General features: G+C 42.6%; 1 protein-coding gene and 1 pseudogene across 2 annotated transcripts in view; one reads left to right on the top strand and one right to left on the bottom strand.

Annotated features, from left to right (window-relative positions):
• Positions 1-62: 62 nt before the first annotated feature.
• On the top strand, positions 63-3537 carry LOC144534152 (carbohydrate sulfotransferase 12-like; annotated as a pseudogene). The gene is made up of 3 exons (XR_013503513.1): positions 63-2180; positions 2263-2541; positions 2947-3537. The product of XR_013503513.1 is annotated as a carbohydrate sulfotransferase 12-like (transcript).
• Positions 3538-3766: 229 nt separating this feature from the next.
• The window catches only part of sema4f (sema domain, immunoglobulin domain (Ig), transmembrane domain (TM) and short cytoplasmic domain, (semaphorin) 4F), a 53720-nt gene continuing 46032 nt past the window's right edge, over positions 3767-11454 (bottom strand). The window contains exons 4-15 of the mRNA XM_078275899.1: positions 9510-9608; positions 8832-8943; positions 8588-8707; positions 8240-8394; positions 7958-8139; positions 7385-7526; positions 7032-7245; positions 6649-6758; positions 6369-6520; positions 5993-6045; positions 5674-5864; positions 3767-5424 (exon numbers count right to left, since the gene is read on the bottom strand). Of these exons, the coding sequence (XP_078132025.1) occupies positions 4696-5424; positions 5674-5864; positions 5993-6045; positions 6369-6520; positions 6649-6758; positions 7032-7245; positions 7385-7526; positions 7958-8139; positions 8240-8394; positions 8588-8707; positions 8832-8943; positions 9510-9608 (2259 nt within the window). The 3' untranslated portion in view covers positions 3767-4695. The remainder of the gene's footprint in view (positions 5425-5673; positions 5865-5992; positions 6046-6368; positions 6521-6648; positions 6759-7031; positions 7246-7384; positions 7527-7957; positions 8140-8239; positions 8395-8587; positions 8708-8831; positions 8944-9509; positions 9609-11454) is intronic.

Below are 11454 nucleotides of genomic sequence, written 5' to 3'. Positions count from 1 at the left end.
GTGTGTGTGTGTGTGTGTCCCCTAACAGTTGTCCTGCTTTGTGGGTCTGAACAAACAACAAACATTTGTGAGTATGAACAAAGGAACGCATGATTAAACACTGTTCAAACCTGCAACATAATGAAGAAAAGTGAAAGTACCTCATGGTTGTGTTTGCTTTAATTGATTCATAATCCTTAATGCCAACTTTAATATAACTAGTTCAGTGCCCGTTGGTCAATGTAGAGCATAAGATGGTGTAATGTTTAAAATGAAGATGTTAGGGACAAGTGGTGAGTAAAGAAGTGTTCTCACCTAAAATCACGTCATGTCCTAATGCAAGCTCTGATTGATCCTAATTTTGGTGTGGCAGGGGGTTCATCTACATTTTTGAGTAGAATCTGCAACATTCGGTCAGGTAAATGTAGTAGTAGTAGTATAGGCCTAATGTGTTTATATGAAGTAAATCTGTAGTAAACAATTAAGCTCCATATTAAGTGCTTTGATGGCTTCGGTAAGTTATTTGCCGGAACAAAAGGTTCTGGAGAAAGCTGTAAGCAGCAATACAGGAGGCCAATCAGTCAACAGGTGTGTTCCAGAATGCACTAGTGTGTTTGTGAAAAATCACAATCAATATCTTGATGCAACGTGAATGCACAACAGTACAGTTCGTATGTGCATCTAGACTAGTATTTACACACTATTAGGAGGAAATAAATGAGGGATAATGGCGTTACTGTAAATCATCTACTTCTTATACCTTCTTGAAGTTCTGTACACTGAGTGTCCTTTCATTGTTTCTGTTCCATTGACAGCTCCAGCCACCATGGCACCATGGACCAGAGGATTCGTGGTGCTCCTCGGATTTTTGGGATCCATGTTTGTCATCATGATGTTCTTCTTCCGATGGGACGCGTTACCAGAAATGAGAGGTATAATGTGTTTCTAGTGTGTGTGAATTCCTCACTGTTCCTGCTGTGTATCCTGTCCCTGGTTAATGCTTTGTTTGCACTTGTTTTCCCTGCCTGTAACATGAATTGGGGTAAGTAAATGGATTAGTAGATGGTAAAGCTGCGACCTCACCCCTGATTACTTTGGGATTATCGTGGCTCACGTTTAATGTAACATTTCTTTAGCTGTGTGGGGTTTTGAGAGGGACAAATGTTTGGCATTTGGCTTCCACCAATGCCTGAATTACTTTTAGCTCTAATAATTTCAGACAGCTGCAATGCATTCTTATTATTCTCATCACAGCAGAGAGCAGGGACGTGCACAGACATTTTGGGCGGCAGGGACTCAAGGAAAAAAAAGGCCTAATAGTTAATAAAGAATTTTTTTTTTAAATTTAAACAAAATGTTAAAATATATTAACACAACTCTAACTACCTTACAATTTTTTTTTTCCTTACGCAATTGTTTAATAGATATAATAAATACTGAACAAAATAATCAGTTCACACACAGACTTTTTAGTATTCACCCAGTTAATCACAAAGGAAACTTTCAAGTATATATTTAGAATAAGTGACTGCACCAAGGAGAGGGACATAGTTTTGTTTATTTTGCAAATTGCACTAAATCATTTTAATTCTTTTGGTGTGGAACAAATAACACTTCTCAACCAAAATCTTTACACTAAACTGGAAAAGGCTGTTACTGCAATTTTGTCAATTTTACAGGAAAAAAATCACTGCACCAATAATGATATATTAGATGATGAGCCTACGATCAAAACAACGAAGATACTGTTTAATGCGGGACACTTTTTTCATGTTGTGGTCAATATAGAGATTTTGGTCCATTTTGCTTCCATGTCTTCTTTTACTCTAATGGAAATAAGTTTAGAGTTTAGATGACTTGAGTGACAAAGAGCTGGAGAACCTAATTGTGGATGACAAACACTGCTTCATCTACTGTTTCATTCCAAAGGTAATATTGCTAACACACACAACGCACTTAAAAGTACACAATGTAGACATGCATCTTTCACAACCGTTCACTCACAGTCACTTACGTACACTGCCGCTGTAGACTCTTAGTCTTGTTGTTATCTACAGGTGGCATGTACCAACTGGAAGAGGGTAATGTTTGTCCTGAACCAGAGCAAGCCATATCCTGACCCCATGTCCATAAATGTTGACTTGGTCCATGACATCGACAAGCTCATTTACCTAAACACTTTCCCAAGAGCAGAGATTGAGGTCAGTCACAATGACATCAGATGTGTTCTTAAAGTTACAAACAGACAGAAAGTAGATGTTAACATGTTGTTGATGACTACAGGCAAAGCTGAAAAACTACACCAAGTTCCTGTTTGTCCAGGACCCATTCACCCAACTCATCTCCACCTACAAAGACAAGTTCCTGAAGTGGCACGATGAGTTCTTCGATCAAAACTTTTCAGCGGCCATATGGCAACCTGACTAATCCACCACAGACGGTGAAAGAGGCGTCTGTATTTGAGTTGCACTCCTCATTTGACAACTTCATTCAGTACTTGCTGGACCCGCAGACAGTGGAGAAACAGCCCTTTGAACCCCACTGGAGGAAGATGTACATCCAGTAAGGCCATTTTTTCATTTAGCTATTTTAATGTCGGACCTTAAAGTTTTGTCCCCTGAATTGATCAAATTGAAAACTAATTTAGCTTAGCCTTGGTGTTCTTTTCATCTTGTGGTATTTTAAACTGTACTTGGTGACCAAGAGACAAATAATAAAAAAAAATCATTGCTGCAGCTGACTTTTAGTCCCTAGAATGGGTCAAGCTCCAAAAGCCCTGTACTTATAATGCAGCCCATAATGCAAGTAGACCTGTTTCACAGGCTGGCTGGTACTTCTCATGAGTAAACTGATCTTGCCGTGTAAAATTGTTGGAATGCTTCTTAACATTCACAAATTACCATGACATGAATGTTACTACAAAATAATTTCAGCTGTCGTTTGACATTGGGTTGTTTTACCTCTCAGGTATGATTTCGTTGGCCATCAGGAGACTCTTCAACAGGACGCTGGACAGCTGCTGAAGATGTTAAAGCTGGAGGACGACCTCAAGTTCCCTCCTTCCTATGAAAACATGACTTCCCCTGCTTCTGTGTTGGACTGGTTCAGCACAGTGCCTCTAGAGGACAGGAGGAAGCTGTACGAGCTCTATGAGAGGGACTTCAGGCTTTTTGGCTACAGAAGGCCTGGAGAATTGCTTGATGGATTCAACTCAACGAATCAAACGTACATGGACCCAACAACATTTCAGCCTATTCCACTTTCTATTTAGGACAGGATAATATCACAGAAACAGCCTGTGACGATGATGTGACAGCCAGCAACTTGTTAGCTTAGCATAAAAGATGCTACAAACATGTAATTGATGAAAGAGCCAGGCTAGCTGTTTCCACCTGTTTCTAGTCTTTAAGCTAAGCTCAGCTAAGCAGCTGTTGGCTGTAGCTTCATGCAGGTTGGTATTAAGCTTGTCAGCGAATTCTTAGCAACAAAGTGCAGCCTATTTCCCAAAATGTCAAACTTTAAAGATCTTTTACTGCTAATTAAACTACTCCTGTGGCAGATGTCAAAGATAAACTAGAAGTGCATGTGGGTGATATTGATTCTTAAGGTATAAGCATTGTATTTCACAACTTTACAAAAGTGTACAAGCACTCTCATCCACAGACACGTTCACACAAATTGTAGAATTTACTTAGAGGTTTGGTCCATTTCATGAGAAGCAGTCGCCACGATTTGTTTCAGATCTTTCTCACATGCCGATTTTCACCAGACAGTATGGAAACAGTGATGCCCGGTTAACGGCAACTTTTTTTTAGGCTTTATTACAAAAACATGACAAAAAACAATACATCGTTTCAGTTCCACACTCACAAAACGAGGTGATGGTGGCTTTGTGTCTCGCAAGGTCCACTCCGTTAGGCTGAAATGCATTTCACGTCCTTTTGGAAATCATTTGCCCTCTGTCTCATTAACTGTGAAGGTGACAAGTGACACATCTGGGCAGCTGTCAGTTACTTACATCTGCTGTGCATCTTGAGCTTTCCACACTGACACAAATCTGATAGGTGACCCTGAACCATATCATCCTCCTTAAGCATCCAGTGTAAGCAGGCCACGGTCACTAAAGACCATCTGAGGGGTTCTTTATGGTTCTTTAGTCTCAGACAGTGGCATCTTTCTGTTTGGAGCTCAGAACCGGTGCAGTCTTACTGGTTAGTCTATGGCTCAGCAGTCCTTTGGTGCCTTTGGACCTGTCAAGGTCTGGGATTTGAGTGGTGTGTCAGAGAGAGGAATAGAAATAGAGAAAGCGAGCGGTGCTGAGATTCAAAGCTTTTGCAGTGCCATCAGGAGAAGAGAATGAGAGAGCAAACAACAACAAAGGAGAAAGACAATATGGCTTTTCACTGTCTCCATATGTAGACATTTCGGTGCATGGAGACTGCTCATATTTACATTTTATATTACATCTGACACTTTTCTCATCTTTAATGACTCACAACACCGTAACATGTTTCCTCTTTCACACGCTTAGACATAAACTTATCATATATTTCTCATATATCTCTGTAGTCTCTCTGTAGTCTCTCTTCATGCCACAGTCTTCATGCCACAGCTCCCATTCAAAGGCATTTGGCAGTAGCCATTTTGTATTCCCCTTGGTATTATCCAGTTTGTTGCAGGATGCAAAATGGTGCAATCAACATTTATATCACCTTTTCATATCGAACTTTCTTCACATTTAGCCAGCGGTGCTGGTGATTTAAACATGGGAAAGCTGGCCAACTCCTCCTCCAGCCCTTTTATTCCTTCCCCTAACCCGTCCCCCAACCCCTCATCCACCTCGTCTCCCTCCCCCGACTCCCTCTCAACCCCCTCCGGCCTCCCCCTCTCCCTCTCCCCCGTCCTTCCATCCAGCAAGTCTGCAGCTAATATTTCGGAGGCGAACTTAAGCCCGCTGCTACTTGTGTTGCAGTTGGCATACAGGGCATTCCCATGTCCATTGCTGGGGTTGCTGTGGATTAGGGTGCCGCTGTAGCTGTTGCCATGGTGACCACCATTCCCCTGGTTGCTGAGGAGCGTTGTAGTCGTGTTTGAGGTCGACGTCCCGTTACGTTTTTCTGTCAATCTAAATCCCTCGGACAGCAGGCTGGCACTGCTAGGGGACTGTGGCGTGGCTGACGAGCCCAGCAAGTCCCGCCCCTTCTCTGATGACAGCGAATTATCTGGCAGGTGGTGACCATGGAGGACAATGCTGCGCCGGTGGGTCACAAAGTAGAGGATAAATAAACCAAACGCTAAACCCAAGACGAAGAAAAGGATGTAGATGGCCAGGACGTGACGGCCTCCTGCTGTCGCCACAGTTCCTCCAGCACTGGGGGCTTCTAGTGTCAGCTGATAGGCTGCTCTGCGGCAGGGGGTGGGGTCTCTGCTACCTTGTCCCGCCTCCTGGAGAAGAGCAACATGACAGAGAACAAGAAGTTGCTTGATCTGTTAGAGTTCCGCTTTTAAATCAAATATGTATCTGACAGTTTATAATAACATTTATTTTATTAATAAAATAAAATGGGGGGAACTTTGCAGTAAGTAGTAGGAGTTTCCAGTTCTTTTCAATTAAATTTCTAATTGTGGAAAAAAGTGGAGCAGGGTAAATATGTTTATGCTATGCTAAGTTTTGCCTCTGTTTTTGCTGTGTACCTGGCACGTGCAGATGTATTTCCCCAGGCTGTCCTCTGTGACAGTCACCTCCAGGTCTGAGTGGTGCTGCCTGGTGTGTCTGTGGGGAGGATTCTCCCAGCTACAGGGCCTGGGAGACAGCTGGACACATGGCAACAGGAGGCGCAGACCCAGAGACACTCGCAGCTCCCTCATGGACGGGCTGCAACGCCCTGCAGGAGACAACAAGCAGGGAGACAGAACACAGTTGAATAACAGAGAAACGGATATATATATATAACACAGGTTTGAAATCAATGATGAACTTGACATTTGCATGATAAAAATGAGATACACTTACCCTGTATAGCACACTTTTTCAAGGCGTTGTCTACCACATCACCTGGACCAGGCCTGGAGACACAAAAATTAGTCACATTTTATGCATCAGAGTATTAGCAGTAAAACTACTTACTTACATAGGAACTACTTTCCTATGTTTTTATTTTTCTTTCTTTTTTGCTGTTGGTTCGCTAAATAATTTTAAGACTTTAATGTAGAGAATCTTAGTATTTGTAAAGGGTTATAACAAACACAGGATAATGAATGAACAAAATATAAATAAAACCTGTTACTTTCATTTTCTAACCAAAATACTGGGTTAGAAAATGCTCTCTGCCTTTGCTTTTCATTTTTGGAAGGTTTCCAGTTCTCTGTGATATTCCTCTAGTACTCACTCTGCAGTTGTGGGCCTGCAGGCCTCCTCCTCTGTGCTCCACACACAGCCCAGTCCTCGGGCTCTGGCACACACCTCACAGCTGGGATACAGAGCGCAGCCTTCAGCCTGGACACGAGCCAGAGACAGAGGGCTGCCCACCAGAGCCCAGCCCTGGAAACACAGGGAACCATTCCAGAGACACTGAGCAATATAACATATTTATGAACACTGCAAATTCATAAATGCATCTCTGTGTGTGTGTGCTTGTGCAGTATGTGTGTGAACAAATGTGCAAATACCTGGTGCAGTAATATATTGTTGACAGGCTCCAGTGAGGGGAACAGAGGAATCTCCTGCAGTAAGGTGGCGTTCTGGCCAACTACTGCCACCCGGTGGAGCTCCCCACGGTCTGCAACACACATTTCACACACATCATTTATTTTTGTTTTATTTACAATATTGAATATAGTTTATTTCATATCAAAATGTATTTACATTAATTGAGGACGGTCATACAATTTTGATTGATTTTTCTAAAGTATTTAATCTGTCGTGTCAATTATTTTATTTATTTTAAATTAGGATTAATTAGCCAGCCAGTTTGAGTTTTTTTTCTTTTTTTAAAATTTTCTTCCTTTATATTGTTTCCTTTCTTCTTATCCCTGCATCCTTATCTCCTCACCTGTTCCAAGGTGCAGCACTGCCCCCCTCCGCTGGTCTCCGCTGCCCGTCTGCGTAACAGCCAGCTTGGTGTATCTGATTCCCTCCCGGACCAGCAGCGGCGCTGCAGTAACACTGTTCTCCATCAGAGGGTGGTCCCTCACAAATGTCAACACCTTGTCGGGAAGTGTCAGGGAAGACTCGAATCCTTCTTCTTTCAAAGCAGTGTTCAAACACTAAAAGATGTAGGGGAAAAGGAGAAAAAAAACTATTGTTTGAGTCATTCATGTTACTCTAATAATGAAAGGCATTGTATAAAGTAGAGCTGGTAATAGTACATCTGCAGTCGTTGCATGTGGTTGTACAGTTTAGTACCTGGCCAGGCCTTGGTGTGGGGACAGGTTCTGGGTTGATCCAGTTCTCGCAGGTCTTCTTCAGCTCTTTAAAGGGACCGTCCATCACTTTGCTGATGTCAGACAGACTGAAAACACACACTGCTGACAACTCCTCACGCTCCCTAAGAAGATGAATGGTTGGTTAACATTAAGCCTTGCTACTGTTTGTTTGTGTGTGTGTGTGTGTGTGTGTGTGTGTGTGTGTTTGTGTGTGTGTATGGGGTTGGGGTGAATGGAAAAAGTGATTAAAGCAACACTATGTAACTTTTCCCGCTTCAGTCCCCCTATAGGTTGTCTCATTGGAACTACAGCTGCAGCTAAAAGTTACATAGTGTTGCTTTAAGAGTTAATTTTGTTTTTTTCCTCACCACTTGAGGTTTCTGCCTAAAAGGAAGTTTTTCCTCGCCGCTGTTGCACTAAATGCTTGCTCTTGGCTCTTGGGGAGGGGGGGGGATTATTAGAATAGTTGGGTCTTTGTAAATTATAGAGTGTGGTCTAGAAATATAACACAAGCTGTGCTTTCCCCTTCCCCCTTGCTTGCTCCTCAGCTTACCACTGGGAGGTGAATACTCCATAGAAGTGTGTGCTGCTGGGGTCGCCTGGTGTGTGTTGCGTGGTGAAAACATCAGTTAGGACGTTGTAGCGCTGACCGCTGGGCTTGTCCTCACACACCAGCTGGGCCTTGAGGAAGGTGGTCCAACGCCGCTGCAGAGTCTTCATCCCTCCGACATCAGACTGAACAGCCGGGGGGGGGGAGAAACACACGCCCGACAGTGAATTCATGAGGCCATCGATCCGTCATTTGAACAGTGATTCAATCATGACGTTGGGTTACCTTGCAGACTCGTGCCACCCTGGGCACTTTGACTTTGGTGTAGAGATCATACTCTTTGGCCACCTCAGTGAAGAAGAAGTAGATTTTGTCATCATCTCCTGTCGGGTTGCTGTCTGCAGACTGCTTTATGAAGGCTGAGCTCACAAACTCTGGGTCTGAGAAAGACACACACACACACACACACACACACACACACACACACACACACACACACACACAGAAACAATTTGACGTTTTCCTGTGGGAGAGTATGACCATGGTCGTGAAAGTGTGTTTGTGTCTTTACGTGTCAACATATGTGCATATGGGGGTTTAGTGAGTGAGTGCAAGCGCGCATGTGTGTCTCACCACTCAGCCAGTTGATGGATCGCTCGGTTCGGATGCGCTCCTGCTCAGCGCCCGTTGCCCGGGAGATGTCGAAAAGCGTTCCCAGGAAGTTACTGGTGGCTGCTGTGTATAGAGTACCAGCTAGGCAAAAGAGAGAGAGATAAGTTAGAACCTTGGATCAGGCTGAAATTCTGATCAACCAGACAACAAACCCACAAGCAGATTAATCAGTCCACTAGTCAAACATTCAGTGGTAGTGTCCCACCTGCCATAACAGCTGTGTAGTGCTGACTGGGCTCAAAGGGACACTTTCCCTTCCCCGTCTCCATCTTCACCCCTCCATCCTCGGTTTTCTCCAGGGTGATGGAGGAGAGCTCCTGCAGGAAGAAAGAGAAGAGGTTAGTTTCAATTTGATCTCTACGGGTTGTCTGTTTAAAATAACAATATAATTATGCTCTTTCCTGCTTTTATGCTAAAAGCTTTAGTGACTTTAGAGCTTAAAGTACCTTCTAGAAAATGTCACTTACAGTACAGAGGAAAAGTGTTTGAGTGGAGTCTGAAAAATAATAAGTGTAAATGTTAAATAATGCACTGCAGTGGTGGGATAACTGTGTATGTGTGTGTGCCCTTCTGCCTGTCCTTTTGGTGAAGGACTTGGGGTGTGAATGAGTGTGGGAACTTGTCACAGAGATTCATTTGCAGATCTTAATGCTCATACTGTAGGTGCAAAAACACACACACAGACACATGTACAAGGACACACATGCAAGCAAACACACACCAGTTTGGTATTATAATGTGCTGCAGCTGTGTGCGTGGTGGTGTGATAAATCTTCAGGCATAGATCTGTCCTATAAGGTCTCACTCAAATATACATTCACACATGCAGACACGGACTAACAGGAGGAAGGACAGACGCACACACACACACACACACACTAACCAGGAAGGCACACTGGGGGTCGAAGGCATAGGTGCCACACACGTAGATGCGTCCGTCGCCCAGGAACTCCAGCAGACGGATGTAGTTGTTGCAGTCGACCTGCAGGGGGAGACAAACGCCCAGCTATAAAAACAAGCCAAAGGAGTTTTTACCACCAGGTTCAATTTTAGAAATTAGGAAGAATTTCTTTTACTCGCTAGTGTATTAGTATCCATTTCAATATTTTGCATTAGATGATCAATGCTCTGGCTCAGCTTCAGGATCATAACACATTTTAAATATGTAAAAGAGGAGGTTCACTTTCAGTTAAAACGATTAGATGGATACATGATAAAATATGCAATGGTCTAAAAAATATACCAGCATTATTTATTTAAATTGATGTTGATATTGTGACTACAAGTTTTAGAACCAAAATCTGAACAGAAGTGGTGCTGTATTAACCACAGTGAGCTTGAGGAGAAAGGTTGGAGTGGATTCTGAGAGCAGATGGAGTATCAATGCTTCTGATTGGAAATTGGAGACCCCCACTGATGGGAGAGATACTTGAGACCCCCATTGTTACCAGCAGAGACCATCCATACTAACTCACGCTAATATGCAAACTGCAATTTAAGACCACTCATTTTCATGCATTAATAATACACAAAAACCCACATTCGTGCCCCTTTGTAGGTTCCTTTCTTTACACACGCATATATTCAGTCTGCAGCTATAATGGAAAAACAGCCCCATTGTTCCTTCCAAGTTGCTCTGAAACCATGACGCAGGCAGAATTCAGTAAGCTTGTGTGTGTGTGTGTGTGTGTGTGTGTGTGTGTGTGTGTGTGTCTTTGCGTGCCATCTTGGGTGAGCTCCAGGCCTGAGTCCCTCCGCCGCAGGGACCTGATCCTCTCTGATGCCCAGATCATGTCACCCAAATCAGCCCCCACCACCCCACCACCAGCCTGTCCCAAGAGACGGACGGAGAGCCAGAGAGAGAGAGAGCGAGAGAGAGAGTGAGAGAGAGAGAGAAATAGTAGAAAGAAATATAGAGAGAGAGAGAGAGAGCTCAGGCTGGCAACAATGGGATCAGCTTGGGATTAGCTATTTCATTGGTCCAAATTAACCTCATTCGTACTAATAAGCTTCATTCACAATCTGGCATGGGGTGAATCCAATGGCTCTATTCTGTTCAATACTATTCTATTTTAATGTGTTGGAGATACTAGTAGAACTCATTATGTTTTCTAATGTTAAATAATGTTATATTTAATGTTTAATGTTATAATGTTTATAATGGCTTTTCCTCCAAGAGGGTTGTTACTCTACCAGATTCAGCTTTGTGACGCTGAGCCATCTATAGCCATAACAAGTCATATTACCATAACACACATCTGTATTTTTATTGTCAGACATAATGTTGCTCTTTTCTTAAAGCTGCTATAATTAATATGTTCATATTATGAATGGATCAAATGACTACACGTAAAGTAAAAAGTGCTGTCCATAGTGACGAACCCCTCAGCTTTACATAGTTTTTTTTAGCGTAGAATAACAACACTGAACAATTCTAATGCTACTTTGTGCCTGCTGGATGTGTCACTGATTGCTAGCACGTTAGAAACAACAACTTTACGAGGCAATTATGTGTCAATTAGGGTTGCACGATATTGACAAAATGTAATATTGCGATATCGATTATGAATATTGAGATATCGATATTAATTTTGATATTTTTAAACATATGGAAAATTACAAAAGTTATGGGAAAACGCATCAAAATAGATTCATAACAAACAAAACAAGTTTTCTTACAACACAAGGTTTATTTCAACTGACTGTCATATTGGACTGGTCCAACATGAATAAATAAATAAGGATCATGCCTACAGAACAGGACATGTTCTACTGGTTGGACAGTATAAAAACAATAAATAAAGAGCATGTCTACAGAACAGGACATA

This window comes from Sander vitreus, chromosome 19 (genome assembly GCF_031162955.1).
Source record: "Sander vitreus isolate 19-12246 chromosome 19, sanVit1, whole genome shotgun sequence".
NCBI lineage: Eukaryota > Metazoa > Chordata > Actinopteri > Perciformes > Percidae > Sander > Sander vitreus.
The sequence above is the reverse complement of the archived record's forward strand: the minus strand, read 5'-3'. Positions and strand labels throughout refer to the sequence as shown.